We start from the raw sequence: 16,856 nt of genomic DNA, 5'->3' as shown, positions 1-16,856 counted from the left end.
ATATCTGAGGTTCAGGAAGAGGAAGTAGAGCAGCCAGCGAGGTGGGTGGAAACCCAGAAGCAGAGAGAAGAAACTGTTTGGGGGCGGGAGTAGTCACTGGGCCAGACGCTGCCGGGCGGCCAAGCAGCGATACATTCAGCGTACGGGGCTCCCGGAGCCTGTAGCAGGAGCGCTCCCCCAAACCACTTTCCCCATAGGGACCGGGCGGGCAGGCGGGCCCACCCTTTGGCTCGGCAGCCCTTTCCTGACATTCCACAGCATCCATGCACACTAGAGATGTTTGCTTTGGGTCTGATTTTCCAAAGCGTGGGCAGAGAGCAAATGCTTCTTTCCAGCCTTGAAGGGTTTGTAAGAAAGTGCAGATCTAGACGCGAGAGGGCGTTCAAAGAAGAAACCAAAGGCAGAGGAGTCGGGGCTCAGAAAAGTTCCTACCCCGTGGGCGGAAGGAATGGCCGTGTGGGAAGGCAGCGTTTCCCACACTAGGGTGTGTAAAGTTAGGTATGCCCCCAGCCCTGCCTCCTGGGCATGACGGCATGAATATGCTGGAATTAAGTGTTAGGGGCTGAGTAGGAAAAATTAACATCGGGTTGCTTCAGTAAGTGGTCCATAGAGGGGACCAGTGTGTGTCCATCCACGCCTACTGGATGACGTCCAGGAGCTTGCACCCTGGAGTTAAGCAGACCCATCAGACTTGTTACTGATTCTCACTTTTTTTTTTTTTTTTTTTTGCGGTACGCGGGCCTCTCACTGCTGTGGCCTCTCCCGCCGCGGAGCACATGCTCCGGGCGCGCAGGCTTAGCAGCCATGGCTCACGGGGCCCAGCCGCTCCGCGGCATGTGGGATCCTCCCGGACCGGGGCACGAACCCGTGTCCCCTGCATCGGCAGGCGGACTCTCGACCACTGCGCCACCAGGGAAGCCCTGATTCTCACATTTTTAATGGGCATGTCAATTTCTTTCTGTCTCAGCCTCCCCGTTTTTAAAATGGAGATAATTGTAGTGTCTCTTCCCGAAAGTTAGTAGTGTACGTAGTGCATTAAATAATACGCTACAGATGCCTGACACAGTGGTCTATGTATTCAGTAAACATTATGTGCCAATCAGTGTGATCAGATACTACAAATGAGGCAGGGGAGCCAGGGGCCATGCAGGGAGTGATTATCAGTGACTCGGCAGAGCCAAGGGAGAAGGTTCTGTCCTGGGCAGTAGGCCCAGGGGGACTAACTCTTAGCTGGGGCTTGTTTTCAACATCACCTCTGTTGTAGGCCACCCCTCCTGTGCGGCCTCGCTGTGCTGTGCTTCTGAGAACTGGCCGATCTGTGGGGGACACGGGAGGGCCTTGGACTCCCGGCTGACTTTCTTCCTTTTAGTTTGCTTCCCTTTGTAAAGTCATTGTTTGGCCAAGCTTCACAAAGTAACCCATGTGATAAATTCCACAAAGTGGGTGCGGAGGAGATGTTGTCTCTCTTGCTGAGAAAGCTTTCTGGGGAAAAAGCACAGGCCACGTGAAGGAGACTGGAGCAAAGCGCCTTGCCGTGTGACAGACAGACAGGGTGGACTAAAGCTTATTGTTCTCTGCAGTGAACTGGCATCTTCGAGGTCTATGCAGGACATGGTTTGGCGAAGACCAGAATGTCACGGTGGAATTTTGTTCAGACTTTACACTCCATTTAAACCCAGAAACCATAGTCCTTCCCCAAGAAAGAACCAGTTTTTGCAAGCTCCCCTCGAAAACCTCCCAAACCAGAGAAAGTATGACTGTATAGTTAAACCCTACAAACCACAGGCTATCCAAAGCACAGAGAGCTGGGGGGCTGGCGGGGGCAGAGGAGGATCTGATTTCTAAAGACATTACTGTCTCTCCAGCCCTTTTAGTCCCAAATCTGTTGGCCTCAGTTTCTCATAGGTATGAAATGGGAATAATTATAAGATTTTTCAAGGGTCTGTCGGAGGTTTCAGATTTTGAAGCGGAGAAGTTTTCTTGGATGCTGACAACTTTTTAAAATAGGAGATGATTTTGTGTCTCTCAAAACCGTTCAGGGTTCAGGTCAAGAAAGTAGCCACAAAAAGATTTGGCTGTTCAGGCGTTACATTTTTCTTCTAGTCCTTTCTGCCCCTGAAATACATCTCTTTTAACAATTATCATGGCTCTCCTTTGGCAATTAACATTTCCACTCCCTCTCCCAGTTTCACAGGTCAGGTTTGGTTTGGCCTCAAATCCAGTACTTGGGTCCTGGAGAGAGGGCTCGAGTGATTATTTCTGCAGAGACAACGTGCTCACCATGTCGTTCAGAGATAATCACCTTCAGCTTTGTAACTTCATGAACTTGGGCTATTTTTCCTTTCTTTTTTCTGTTTTAGTTCCAAGAAATGTCAAAGCTTTCTCTTCTGGATCACCCCACACCTCAGCTCCTATACTCTTTGAAATCAACCGAACTTTTTTTTTTTTTTTTTTCCTTAACAGAAGCTATCTTTTCTAACATTGCAATTCCTCATGACTTTTATGATCTTCCAGTTTGTGCTGACTTGCCAGTATCTGAAAGGCAAACCTAAGTAATCGAATAAGGAACCCAGCCTGGAAGGTCCACCTCTTAAAACAGAGGGACTCACAGGGTCCCACAGTCTCCTGATCTGGTGTCCAGCTGGGGAAGGAGGACAGCTCACCACACTGTTGCATGTTTTCAGATAAAATTTTGGCTTTCATGTCGCATCACTCTCTGCTAACTACCTGAGATGTTTCTCTTCCTTGCCATGGGCTTATTAAGCAGTATGGGGGGTGGGGGAATGAAAGAATGTTTCTCCCTCTAGACACCTTTAGGGGAGTGGGCTTTAGAATGTGACCAGAAACAGACTAGCATCTTCCACCCGTGTCTTTTGGTTTCTTCCCCTTTTTGGCAAATAAAAATCACCCTCAGCTGTCTGACCCTGTCTGCCTTTACAACAGACAGTTGACCTCATTTCTCTGAGTGGGTTTACCTATCAAGGGCCATGTTGTATCTTTATAGGGGCCCTTCTGTGTACACATCACGGAGGGTTTCAAACCCCCAAGGTTACCATTCCCTTTTGCTGGCTCCTGTTTATCCCCAGATCACTGGAATTTGGCTGAAAGGCATACGGGAGCCATTCAGATGGCCAGAGCTCTGCAAAGAAAGAGTGTAGAGAACTAATGAAGTCTGTGAATTTCAGGTGCTTTCGATATTGTCACTTCCGGGAAGCACCGGGCAGCTGGTTATACGGGGTTCCTCTTTAGCAAACCTGATGATGACGTGGTGGTCAGTGGAGGGCTAAAAGGAGCTGAACTCAGAGCCGCCCTGGTCAGTAACTCTCCTCTTTCCCTAGCATCTCGGAGTGCATGGACAGTGAAGCTGAGACGGTCATGCAGCTCCGAAACGAGCTGAGAGACAAGGAGATGAAGCTGACTGACATCCGCCTGGAAGCCCTCAGCTCTGCACACCAGCTGGACCAGCTGCGGGAGGCCATGAACAGGATGCAGGTGAGATCCGGGAGTGCGGCGGAGCCCCAGGCTGCCCGGGGAGGAGCTGCTCCTGCCACGCTCCCTCCGCTGGGATAGCCTTCTCCACATTTAGATTGGAAGCTTCCCTCAAGGCTCAGCCTGATGCTTCTTCCTCTGCCAAGCCTTTCCAAGTCCTGCAACTGGAAGAGTTAGTGTAGTGCCCTCATCTGAATCCCTATAGATTTGTTCCTACGGCCCCTCTCACCTTTTGACACGGATTGAAGGCATTTGAGTCTCTGAGCTGTTCTGTTTTTCATCCCTTTCTCTGGATGTAGGACCAGTGCTTATTAACACATAGTAGGTTCTTTATAAGTATTCATGGAATGAAAGACCACTGTGGATTCTACTAAATCGGCTTTCACTGGAGAGCAGCGTTTCCCAGAGGAATTTCCGTGAAACGCTCGTTCCATAAGAAACTCTGTGAAAAGAAGGCTCCTTGATCAAAAATGTTTGGGAAATGTTGCACACTATGTGCCCCTCTCAGATTCACAATGCATACCAACTTATTAAAGGCTCTGAGAAGTCCTGCAGTAGAGGTCTGGGTTGAGAAACCCAGAGTTTTCAAACTTCTTAGATAAGACGTTTTCCACTTACCACCCAGATTCTGGGAAACATTTCTGAGGTCTTGTCAAAGGCCAGCTCTCGGACCCTCCTGTGCCAGAGAGGTCTTGTGGGGGGACTTCCCTGGCAGTCCAGTGGTTAAGACTTCACCTTCCAATGCAGGTGGTGCGGGTTCGATCCCTGGTCGGGGCGCTAAGATCCCACATGCCTCACAGCCAAAAAAAAAACCCAAAAGAGAGAGGTCTTGTGTATACAGCAAAGGCAGTGACCACTGTTGAATCTCTCTATTGATGTAACTTATTCTGCCTCCATGGCTGGGATATGCACTTGATCCCTGCAGGGAACTTTCAATTCCCTCCTCCAGGAAAGGCTTGTTCGCATTGTAGCTGCCTAGTAAGTGAGCTTCTCCCTTACCCTTCGCAGAGTGAAATAGAGAAGCTGAAAGCTGAGAACGACAGGCTGAAGTCGGAGTCTCAAGGCAGTGGCTGCAGCCGGGCGCCCTCCCAGGCGTCCCTCTCCACCTCCCCAAGGCAGTCCATGGGGCTCTCCCAGCACAGCCTGAACCTCGCTGAGTCCAGCAGCCTGGGTGAGTGGCGTCACAGGGCCTGCAGCTGGCACTCTGGTCTCTAAGCAAGAGCCCCAAGACGAGCAGATCAGCAGATCAAATGGAGAGGCAGTGGGCGCGTGTGTGCTTAGGATGTACGTGCGTGTGGGTGTGCGTCTGCTACCAACATGAGCCCAGCCATTAGACTGCTGTCATGCTTTGCTGCAGCGCCCCAACTTCTCCAAGCCATGAGCTTGGCTCCCCTCGCCCACCATGCTGAGTTCTGTTTGATCCATTTTAAGAGGCTGACCTGCAAGCCGTATGTTGCATACCACCCGCCCCCTGCCCCACCTGCCCTCGGTAGCCGATTGGGACGCTGGCTTGGTTTACGACCTTCCTGCCTTGGGGCTGGATTCAGGCTGGCTCGATAATGAGCGAATGTGATCTAGGCAGATCACACAGATCTGTGTGTGAGCATATCGAGGCTGATGCTTTGACTTATTATCCATGACGCCGCTCTTGCTGTCGTTTTGGTTGAGTCTCCCTCGCACTTCCATTTGGCAAAGGTACATCGTCAGCCCGCTGGCTCCTTGATTGGTCCACTGTTGGTTTCTGTGGTTGCGTTCTGCATTCTGCCCTCTCCCCCTGCCACCCCCCATCCCACTTCCCCTGCACCACGACACCTGGTCTGTCCCGCTGCTGTGCCGACAAGCAGCGGGGGTGTCAGGAAGCCGGCTTTGCTGTCCCCGTGTGCCTAAGGCTGTTGATGTTTTCCATTCGCAGACATGTTGCTGGATGACACTGGTGAATGCCCGGCTCGGAAGGAAGGAGGCAGGCATGTTAAGATAGTTGTCAGCTTTCAGGAGGAAATGAAGTGGAAGGAGGTTAGTTGGATCCCTTACCCTGCTTGGCCTGTCCCTTCCCCAGGTAGAACTACCTAGCATAGTGATTCCATCATCACGCCCCATCACCTCAGAGCCTGAGGTGATTTGGAAATAGTACTAACGCTTTCCCTAACTAACCCTACTCCCCAGCAGCATTTTGACACCGTGAAAGTAAGCCAACGGCCCCTCCCTGTCTCTCGTGTTTGAAAAGTGTGTAAAGGGTTCTAAAAATGGTCCACACTGCACCACTTTCAAATATCTAACTAAACACTAACATCAGTCAGAAACGGCTTTTCTGAATTTAGTATATTCCCAAAGCACTTCAAAGGCAGCTAAGCACATTTAGCACAGAAGGTACAGAAGTAAGCCACCCAAATTCATCCGACCAAGAGCACCTGTTTTAATCCAGTCGTCAGAGGCTGCTGACCAAGTAGAAACTGGGAGATAGAGGTGGTCAAGCCCAGGAGCACACAGGGGGCTAGCAGTGAAGATGGTGGGGCAACCTGACTCACTGAGGCTGGGGAATCTGAGTTTTCTGAGTGGTTTCTGTTCTCTTCCAGCATCTAGAGGTCATACGCCGGTCAGAGACTGTTTTAGGGTGAGGGCAAGGGTTGACAGTCAAAGTTGATTTTTAGTCGTCAATTAAATCTAAAGGATACTGAGAATGATCATGTCTCAGATAAGTGGGAAAAGACCTCGTGAGCCCCTCATGTAAGTCCCTTGAGGTTTTTTTGTTTGCTTGTTAGTTCTGAGTATTTTAGCCAGCACGCTATCGTAGGCTCCGAAAGCTTGGGAGCCTGCAGTGCCCGTCAAAACAAAGCATCTGCAGCCAGACTTCTCTGCCAGGGGATTCTACTTTGTGGCTGGCTGTCTAGTCTCACTGACGAGGGTAGCCCCAGGATTTTGAGCTGCCAGGGGTCTGAGCATGATCTAGTTGAGAAAGATCCGTAAAATAGTTCCATTTTCAGAGCTTAGCTGGTAGAGTGATAGACTGTCAAGGGGGACGTCCATTCTTGTAACAGTCTGTTAATAAACGTAGGTGGTATCTGTGAAGGCATTTTATTCTAATGATCATCAACACAAACGGATAGATCTTACATTTTACGGAAGTCTGTCACTTTCCAAAGTTGTCTTGTCCTGGATCACCACAGCATCCAGATGAGCTTGGCTGCCCAGATTTTATCATCTCCGTTTTACAGTTGAGAAGCCCAAGACCAAGCATCACTTACCTAAGGCTGTAAGGAAGTGATGGGGCCGATCATCTCACTTCAAGACTGTTTCTTTTCTCTGCTGATTTTGCTTAACCGCCAAATACACCCCCTCCTCTCCCCACCTCCCTCCACTCTCCTAACTCTATATTCTTATCAGCATGTCAGATATTTGAAAACCAAACAAAATGGAATGTTCTATTAGTTTCCTTTAATCAGAGTGATCAGTGAGCCCCCACTATGCAGAGCCCTGTGGGCAGAGAGGCAAAAGAAGTAGAACAAAGATTATTTTGGGGCTTCCCTGGTGGCGCAGTGGTTGAGAGTCCGCCTGCCAATGCAGGGGACGCGGGTTCGTGCCCCGGTCCGGGAAGATCCCACATGCCGCGGAGCGGCTGCGCCTGTGAGCCATGGCCGCTGAGCCTGCGCGTCCGGAGCCTGTGCTCCGCGACGGGAGAGGCCACAGCGGTGAGAGGCCCGCGTACCGCAAAAAAAAAAAAAAAAAAGATTATTTTGTGTGAATTTCCTGGAGTTTTACTAGTTTTCTGAATTAGACATGTTTTAACTTTTAATTAGAAGAAAAGAAATCAATACTATAAAAAACAGAAAAGAAAAAATAAAAACATCCTGAAGGAATTTAAGATCAAGCAAAGAGACAAACTTGATAGACAAATAAGACAAATACCTAAAAATAAACCATGCAGAATATATCATCATATAAGTTGTGTACAGAACTGTTGAAGCAGTGTGAGCTCTGAGCCTGGTGGGTTGATCATTGAAGGCTTCCTGGAAGAGGTGAGTTGGTAAGCAAGGTTTGGAAAGGGAAAGATGGCAGAAAGGAGAGGGGAGAGCATTCCCCGCAAGGGATGTGTGATCTACACACCATATGAGGTGCACAGTCGGTAGAAGGTTCTAGATTCCAGAGAGGAGATCCTCCCTAACCCACGGGTTGCTGTTTTAGCAATAGGGGAGGAAAGTGTTTAAGACCATTACATTCAGTCCAAGTTACATCTGGTGTTAAAACAAATAGGACTTTTATTCCCCTCTCAAACCATTGGCGGAGCTCTAAGACAGTCTGAGTACTCTGCTAACCTGAGTCAGAAAGGAGCCACCTGTTTTTCACCTGCGGACGTTTCCTTGCCCTTAGGATTCCAGACCACACCTCTTTCTCATTGGCTGCATTGGAGTTAGTGGCAAGACGAAGTGGGACGTGCTCGACGGGGTAGTTAGACGGCTGTTCAAAGTAAGTGCTTCGTGAAGACAGCTACGGCAGTGCACCCGAGCGGGGGCCTGGGCCTCGCGGGGGAAAGGGCGGTTTGTGGCCCGAACCTGGTCATTCATCAGGCCACATCCCTCTCCCACATCCTTATGTTGCCGGGACTTGTCCCCTGGCCCTCAAGGGAACAGAAGGAGGATGGTAAGTATAGGCTGGTAACAGGACCAACTATTCTCATCTGCCCTTGGCAGTGGTTGGCCAGCCAGGGAGAGGCACTTCCCTGGTCTTGAGCGGTTATATGAGCCTCTCACAGTGAACTGCTAATGTCTACATTCTCTTCCCCTTAGAATTGTGTCCTGTTGAGTATGTTTTGCAGCGTGTATTCTGGGGCTACGACATCATGCTTCCACCCTTCATTTTGGTAGGGGGATTTGATCCAACTTACCCTGCGTCCCACGCCAACACTTCCAGCTCTGTGATTTGTGCTGTGCGTGACATTGACTTCTGATCCGTGGCTGGTGTCAAGCCTGTTGGCACAGTTATTTTTCTCTTCGTTCTAATCACATCACTGGAGTGGGTGTTTGCCACAGGAGAAATTACGAATGAGCATCTAGGTGAACCCTGACGTACTGGGTGATTTGAAAGAAGCTTTTGGTACATTTTTTTCTATTGACCTGAAGTAGGTCATAACCAGAAGTGTTCGTTAATCACATCCCCTGAGTATTAAGAATAGCCCACATTTTCTGTGCCGGAGACCACATTGGTCTAGTTGAGTTGGTCTGACATGAAAACCTGACTTTTAACTAGTATACTCTAGTCTCCTAGCATCTAGACTCAGGTGGCTTCACAGAGAGAAAATTCTGTTCTTTGACCCAAGCTCACTTCCCATCTTGACAGGCCAGTGTGTAGAAATGAGACGGGGTGAGAGACAGGAATGGCTTAGAGCAGACCAAGCCTGCTGCCCCAGCGGAAACCTTATCTCTGCTGATGGACAGTTGGGACATCCCTGGATTAGAAAGACCACAGTTGGGGCTGAAAAGAGCCTGTGAGGCGTCACACGTGAGGAAGTGAGACCGTTAACGGTAGAGACTTGTTATCAGGATTCCACCTCAGTCGTGTGGCCACCACAGAGCCCATGGACTTCGTTCCAAGTTCACTGACCTAAAGCCTTCCGGTCACTCATCTAAGATGGAACACTTTCCAAATTAAACACACGTTTGTTTGTTTAAAACTCTAAGCTGCTTTTTTCTAGCAGCCCGGGGTTTTGTTCCCTTTGTCATTATATGGCCTTTGACCTGAACCAAAAGAAAGGGCTGGTGGAGAGATTTCTCGTCAGAATTACTTTTTCACGCATTTTCCAGCACCATTCCCAGGCCCTAATGTCTTTAAGACTTCAGCTGAACTTACAGGAAAAGCGGCTTAACTTTTCAGTGCTTGGTTCACCATCTTGTTAGGGTTTCCCACCCTCCCATCACTAACCGAATAGATCTGTACCTTAAGGGGCCTGTGATATGAGGGCATCCTCCCTAGAGAAAGTCAGCTCTTCTGCCCCTCGTTCCACAGCTCGATTTCAACTCTGGCATCAGCTGGGAAAGAGGAGACGATCGTAAATCACCCAGTGAAGACATGAGTCTTGGGCAGATTTTTCGCCACATCTTTGACGGGGTCTTTATTCTATATTTTCCAGGAGTACATCATTCACGTCGACCCCGTGAGTCAGCTGGGGCTGAACTCTGATAGTGTCCTTGGCTACAGCATTGGGGACATCAAGCGCAGCAACACCTCCGAGACCCCCGAGCTTCTGCCCTGTGGCTACCTGGTTGGAGAGAACACAACCATCTCTGTGGCCGTCAAAGGTAATCCAGCCCATTACAGTGGCGGGAGCTTCCAGGATTGTAGGTTTTGTTCTGTGACTTGGCACGGGAACCTGTGGCCATGATTTCGTTTGTGTGTGTATATGTGGGTTGTATTTCGATCCCCATCCACCACAGTTACTCTCACCTAAGCAAGTTGAACAGTCTTCAGCTTTTTCAGCGACCGTCGGAAACAAATAATTTAGTTTACGGCTGAAATTACATAACAAAAGGTGCCGTTAGCCTTGTGACTCTGAGATGATGGAATCTTAATAACCCTGTTGAAACGGGGCTCCACTGATACCAGTGAGTTACTCTTGCCGGCGAGCCTTGGATGCAGCCCCATTCTACAGATGGGAAACCACGATGCTCTGTGGGCCAGAGAGGAGTTGCTCGGAGCACCCTGCGGAAGCAGTGAAGCTCCTGCCCACGCACGATGCTGTTCGAGCTTCCAGCTGCCTCGTCACCTAAAGAGGCTGCGCCTGAGGCTAAAGTTCTGTGGCACTTTAGACTCACAGAGTATTTTTTGGGGAAAAAAAAAAGTTTCACGGCCAAATAAGTCCGGCATCGTTATTCCCATGCAGGTTCTCTAAAGCCTCTGTCCTTTCATGTCCTGACTCTTGCCGTTAAAAAGGCTGTGAGATCCAGTCTGACACAAACGCATTTGACTGCAAAACCCCTTTTTCCTATATTTTATGAACCACTTAAAGAAGAGATTACTAAACACCGTCCGAAGCTCAGCCTTCACGGTATCTTATTTCTTCCCTGTAAGGCATCTTGACTGTAGTTTTGGGGTTGTTTGAGGCAAGCTTTGTTTCCTAACTGGGAGGTTTTCTAGAAGCACCCCAACATTCCTCATCAGTGGGAATGAAGGTTGCTGCCCGGTGACCAGTAGCATGTTCCTGTTTGAGCCTCACACACGGCCTTATCTTGTTGGCATCCCATAATTGTGGCCTTGGGCTGCAAGTGACAGAAACCTACTCAAAACTAGCTTTAGCCCAAAGGAAACATACAGGCTCAGGTACCTGGAAGATCCAGGTATAGGCTTCAAGCGCAGCTGGATCCAGGCGCTCCAGCAGTGCCATCAGGACCAGGCCTACCTCGGCTTTGCTTATTTTTTGAGCTTTCTGCACAAAGCTGATGAGTGGCCCAGATTCATCCTTCTAGCTTAGGAACCTAGAAGAAAGAGAATGTCTTTCTGGACAAGTGTGACAGGAAATTCTTAGGGGTGATTCTGGCCCACCGTGGGTCAAATGCTCATCACCAAATCAGTCGTTGTGACCGGGTAGAGGCTTTGGCCCAGCCTGGTCACAAGCCCATCCCTTTGGGGGGTGAAGGTGCTGGGTCAGCCGTGCTTGGACCAGCTGGAATGAACTCCTTGCAAGAAGGAAGAGTCCCACTACAAGGGGAGAGAGGGAGGGCTGCCAGGCCCACTTTAACAACAACTGTCCACTCCAAGAACCCTTTAGGGAAAACCTGATACACCATGACTTTAAATTGCGCTTCAGCCCCGCTGGCGAGCAGGTGAGCGCTGCAAGCGCTGAAGGGTCAGAGGAGTGACCCGTTGCTGAGACCAGAGCAAACCTCTGTAGAAACAGCGACAGGATTATCTGCTTCCCGAACAGGCCACCTCACCACGGAGCCTAAGCTGGTGCTGTTGTCAGCACATCAAGTTGTTTTAGCATCTCTAGGGATCAGCTCGGGTTTATTTTATTTATTTATTTTTTTTGCGGTACGCGGGCCTCTCACTGTTGTGGCCTCTCCCGTTGTGGAGCACAGGCTCCGGACGCGCAGGCTCAGCGGCCATGGCTCACGGGCCCAGCCGCTCCGCGGCATGTGGGATCTTCCCGGACCGGGGCACGAACCCGTGTGCCCTGCATTGGCAGGCGGACTCCCAACCACTGCGCCACCAGGGAAGCCCTCGGCTTTGTTTTTAAGCGATACCTGACTCCTCTGTTTTCCTGTGGTGCTTGACACTTATGCCTTCAGGGCACTGAAAACCACTCAAGGATTTGAGCTGAAAGAGATGCGTGAGCTGCTGATGATTCACTTCAGTGGCACCCGGGGCAGGGGCTGTGGCTTTGTGTGCTCTGAAGTGAGTTCGTCTGCAAAGTGGTCACTGCCAGGGGGGTTTTGACAAGAGACTGAGACAGCAACGTAGCTGCAAAGAGAGGGGTTTCACAGTGTTTTAATCACTGCCCCATGTTTGTTATTAAGTTTAGACAGGAGACCCTAACCTCCATATTTTGCATCAAACTTTGAGTCCATGTAGGCTCTATTGAGACCAGTTCTAGGAAAGTCTTAGGCCTGTACCCAGAAGATCTCATTTGGGATCCTTCATCAGGATGATTCTAGAACAGTCACTGTGCTATCTTTGGTTGGGGAAGATTGGAAACAAATGTATAGATGCGTCAGGGGGGTCTGTTTGCAGTGAATTAATTGTGTGGATGGAAGATGCTACTGAAAAACAGAATAAGTGCTTTTCAGTTCATTTTTTGCCTACATATAGTGGTTTCTTGAGGTGCTTTTTTAATAGAATTGCCTTAGGTTCTGGATAAGTAACCTTGGCTGGATCCTCTCTTGGGAATGATATGAAGAAAACAGCTCTTATAAAGCCAAGAGCCCTGAGTAATGAAGTTGTCCCAGGCGGGGAGGGGAGAGATGTTTCCTCTTGTTGTTGGAGAGGCTCAGCCTAGGTCTGCCAGTATTCACATCCCCAAATCAAATGGTCCCACCTTGCGTTTTTCCTCATTTTAACGATAAAGTGTTGATACCTTCATGGTGGATCTGAGTGTGGGCAGCAGCGGCACCTGGCGTGCAGGAAAAAGCAGGGTGAAGAGGCAGCCCCGGGGTCTGGGTGGACACAGGGGATTCACGTTTGGTTTGAGCCAGCGCCACTGGTAATGGTAAATCCAGAAAGACAAGTAGGGCTCAGAGTCTTATGAATTCTGCAGAGGATGGATGAGGACTGAGGGGCCAGATGTTAAAGGTGAATCTGTGGCGGGGGGGGGGGGGCGGGCAGTCAGCCAAGCCAGGAGCCGGAGCACATCGTGCTGGTGAAGGGAGCCTGCGGTGTCCCTGGGTGGGCGGGGCTGCCCAGGAAAGGGATAGCCTTGCGTTTTGACAGTTCCAGGTGGGCAGGCACAGAGAGCCACCCTCTCTGCAGGGCTGCGAACACGTCCTCTCTCAAACACAGGGCTCGCGGAGAACAGCCTGGACTCGCTGGTGTTCGAGTCCCTGATCCCCAAGCCCATCCTGCAGCGCTACGTCTCCCTGCTGGTGGAGCATCGGCGGATCATCCTCTCCGGGCCCAGCGGCACTGGGAAGACCTACCTGGCCAACCGGCTGTCAGAGTACCTGGTGCTCCGGGAGGGACGGGAGCTGACAGACGGGGTCATCGCCACCTTCAACGTGGACCACAAGTCCAGCAAGGTGAGGAGGTCGTTCAGAGGCGGCTGCTTAGCCCTTTGAGAACTAGTGATGCCACCACCCCCGTGATGGCAAAGCAGCATTTCCTACAATGCTCACCTTTGATGGTTCTAAAAGCCTGGGGAAGGAGGTCAGAATGGAACTAGCAGAAAGGAAGGCTTTGATCCAAAACTTCCCAGCAAGAAGTTCCACGTGTAAGTCGATGTAGTTCATTTCTTGCTTCCCCGCTGTGAGTTGGGCACCATGATCAGCGCTGGTAGTTCTTTAAGGTCAACCCAGATGCTTCCACTTCAGTTTACCAAAGATTCATCACGTGCCTACTAGGTCCTCTTGTCTTTCCAGAAGAAAACCTTCTTTTGTGGAACAACAATAATAAGAACAACAACAGCTCGCATTCGCAGACTGCTTCCCCTGGGAGCAGCAAACTGAACGCCCCACAGCAGGACCTTCAAGGAAGTAGTTGTCACAATCCCATTTTACAGATGAGGAAACTGAGGCTCGAGGCAGATGACCGTGTACCTAAAGCCACTCAGATAGTACTGAGCAGCAGACTGGAGCTCAAGTCAATGTCTTAGACCCCAGAGCCAGCAAATAGGCTTGATCCTGCCTCACAGGGAGCAGTGGAAGCGTTCGGACAGCCTGAGCTAGTCCCAGCCTAGGGTTATGAGGTGTTTTCTCAAACTTGCTCATTAGCCATGCAGTGGTTGTTGATGGGTGATTCACTCTGACTGGCCAAAGGGGCCAGGAAGTCAAAGGTGAATTGGAAGTGACTCTTTCACCTTAAGAATCACCTGGCATCCTTGAAGATGCCGCTCCCAGACCTCATTCCCAGATGATCTGTTTCAGTAGGTTGTGTGGGGCTGGGAATTTGCACCACAAGTTCTCCAAGTGATGTGGACACAGGGGCAGGACTACAGGAAGTGGTGAGAGGCCCTGTACCAAGATCCTCTGTGAATAAGCTCAGGGAAGGCGCCCTTTCCCGGGACCAGCGAGAGAAGGATCCTAGGCGCGTGGCTGGAGGTCGAGCCAGGCTTGAATTCAGCCCCCACTCACTCCCCTTGGCCAGGCACCGTTGTACAGAGCATAGCTCCCCAACTATACCCTGCAGGCCTGCATGAGGAAGAGAGGGTCCGAGCCTCAGGATCTGGGGCATTGGCAGGGGCCAGAGGCCAAGAACCCATAGTGCAGAGGAGCTAAAAGGAAAGATAACTAGTAACTTAAAAAATGGGGCTGCTTCTATTGCTAAAAGCCACATTTTGACTTAAAAGGGAGGCGTGTGTGTGTGTAGGAAGCAGAGGAGATATGACCCCCCGAGCATCCAAGCCAGCGTGCAGGACAGTGGCATGGGGAGGCGTCCACACCAAGTCCAGGTCCAGCCCTGCTGCCGACCCTCTGTGCCGTCTCCGGCTGCCCACCTGACTGAGGGACGCTTCAGCTTCCTCCTCTGTAACATGGAGACAGTCACAGCGCCCACCCCAGAGGGTTATTGTGGGGCACAGAAGTTCATATGTGTGAGGTCCCAGAGCCGTGCCTGGCGCAAGGTCACTCCATCCTCATGGTGATGATAATACCATCAGGAAGTTGTTCTGTGTTCACTGGCTGGCCCTTAGCTCACCGTTTTTGCCTTTCCCCATCGCACATTCTTCTTTCTCTTCCTTTTCTGATGTGCCCCTTGCCCCAGCCGTCAGTGCCCTGCCCATTCTTCACAGTTAAGGCCAAAGGTTCCCCTTTCACGCAGACCTTCGAAGGACCCCCCTGCGTGGAGACCACCCCCCCTGCACCGTTCACTGTCTGCCCCAGCACTGATCAGCAGGGCATATGTGTGTGGGGGGGCAAGGGGGTCCTTTGCTGTGCTGATTCATCAAGGGCTTCTGTGTAGATGGCTCTCAGGCAGTGCTGTGCCTTTAGAGCGATGTGTGAGGCACTTGCACTCAGGAGCTTCCTGGGAGGTTGGCAGAGTAAGAAATAGTAGCGCTTCTAGAGAGTGCTGGAGCAGCTCCAGCACCGCGCCTGGACACCCCCACGGTGCCTGCTCTTGCCCGGGTTTTCTGTTGCCTAGTGAATTCCAGAAGCCAGGGCCCAGGCCTTCCTCACCACTCCGCCGCCCGCACCCCCTGCACCCGGGCAGACGCCCCGTAGCGGACAGGCACTCAGCACCGGTTACCGTGAGGCCTCAGGAAGGGCCCCTCTGCCAGTGCCGGCCCGGGGCAGGGGAAGGCCCCGAGTACGTGCGTCTTCCCGGGGGCGTTCACCCACTCATTCCTGCCCGGCCTCCGCAGGAATTGCGCCAGTACCTGTCCAACCTCGCCGACCAGTGCGCCAGCGAGAACAACGCTGTGGACATGCCTCTGGTCATCATCCTGGACAACCTGCATCACGTCAGCTCCCTGGGCGAGATCTTCAACGGGCTGCTCAACTGCAAGGACCACAAATGGTAAAGGCAGCTCTGGACCTCGTGGCCCCCGGGAGAGACGTGTACTACAGGGGGTAGGAGCGCTGCACGCACGTGGCAGGGAGGGGCTGGGGCCGCATGGGGGGAGGGGCAGCAGCCCGCAGCCATCTACCTAGGCCCTTAGATGCCCCAGGACGCTGCGACACCCTCTCCAACTCTCTTACCCTTCATTTCCCCCGCAGCCCTTATATAATTGGCACAATGAACCAGGCTACCTCTTCTACTCCCAACTTGCAGCTTCATCATAACTTCAGGTAAGGAGTCACTTTTTGAGTAGCTGCTGTATGCCGGGAACTGTGAGCATTTTTCCCAGCTTCACTCATTTGATTCTCACAAAAGCCTCAAGTCGTTAAATTTATCATTCATGGTTTACAAATGGGGAGAGTTAAGTGGTTTGTGTGAGGTCACACAGCCAGTCGATGGCAGGGCTGACTTGCACCCAGATCTCTTTGATGCTAAGTCCTGGGACAGCAGTGCCCCGGGGGCAGCTCTGGTCAGGGACTGTCGTCATGCAACCCTGAACGTCACCAGTGGCACGTCTGTCTGTCCCAAGGGGACGTGAGCAGTGAAAGCTCATGCTTATGAAAGTGTCCATGGAGCAGAGTCTGTGGCCTTCGAGCTCCAGCTGCTGTGAGCCCTGGGTCCCAGCCCCGTACCGAGCTACCCCACTGCTGGGCTGTGGGACTTCTGCCACGCTAGGTTGTGTGGCCTCCATGGACTGCTCCCCTGCCTGGGGCCTTAGGTAAGGATGAACAGCCGTCTCCTGGGGTGAGACCCCCGCCCCGGCTCATTTTCGTGGCCATTCTGCCGGCATCCCTGTTGAAAGTAGAATCGCAGTCATCAGAGGAATACCAGCCCCGCCAGGTCACTGGGATCATGGGTCACCTCTGCATCCAGGCTGTCCCAGTCTTATCCACGCTTTCTCTTGAATGTCCCTCAAGACCCTTCTGCTCCTGCTTCCCCCGTCACCGCCACGTCATCTCCCAGCACACTGTTGCAGTCATTTTCTAACCAGTATGCCTGCCTGCCCCCCTGCAGGCCATCCTCTGTGCCAGTGGCAACCGGAGTGAACATTCTAGAATTCAAATCTGACTGTAAATCCTCATGCAAGAAGTCCTTCAATGGCTCCCCATTGCCTCCAGAATGAAATCCAGGCCCCTTAGGTTGGCACGTCAAGTCTAAACTCTGGTTACACTGAA

The 16,856-nt window shown here is 51.3% G+C and overlaps 1 protein-coding gene across 5 annotated transcripts in view; it reads left to right on the top strand.

Annotated features, from left to right (window-relative positions):
- Positions 1–16,856, top strand: part of NAV2 (neuron navigator 2) — a 399,505-nt gene that overhangs the window by 368,219 nt on the left and 14,430 nt on the right. For 4 of the 5 annotated variants that reach the window (XM_033409220.2, XM_049713471.1, XM_033409243.2 and 1 more), the window contains 8 exons: positions 3,339–3,492; positions 4,498–4,660; positions 5,402–5,502; positions 7,855–7,950; positions 9,611–9,779; positions 12,973–13,208; positions 15,485–15,639; positions 15,840–15,911. In XM_033409220.2, coding sequence (XP_033265111.1) covers positions 3,339–3,492; positions 4,498–4,660; positions 5,402–5,502; positions 7,855–7,950; positions 9,611–9,779; positions 12,973–13,208; positions 15,485–15,639; positions 15,840–15,911 — 1,146 coding nt within the window. Of the gene's footprint in view, positions 1–3,338; positions 3,493–4,497; positions 4,661–5,401; positions 5,503–7,854; positions 7,951–9,610; positions 9,780–12,972; positions 13,209–15,484; positions 15,640–15,839; positions 15,912–16,856 lie in introns of those variants that run through there. The other variant, XR_007478781.1, reaches the window with a different exon arrangement.

Source organism: Orcinus orca, chromosome 8, assembly GCF_937001465.1.
Source record: "Orcinus orca chromosome 8, mOrcOrc1.1, whole genome shotgun sequence".
In the NCBI taxonomy this organism is placed as follows: Eukaryota; Metazoa; Chordata; class Mammalia; order Artiodactyla; family Delphinidae; genus Orcinus; species Orcinus orca.
This window is presented reverse-complemented; position numbering and strand designations above follow the sequence as displayed.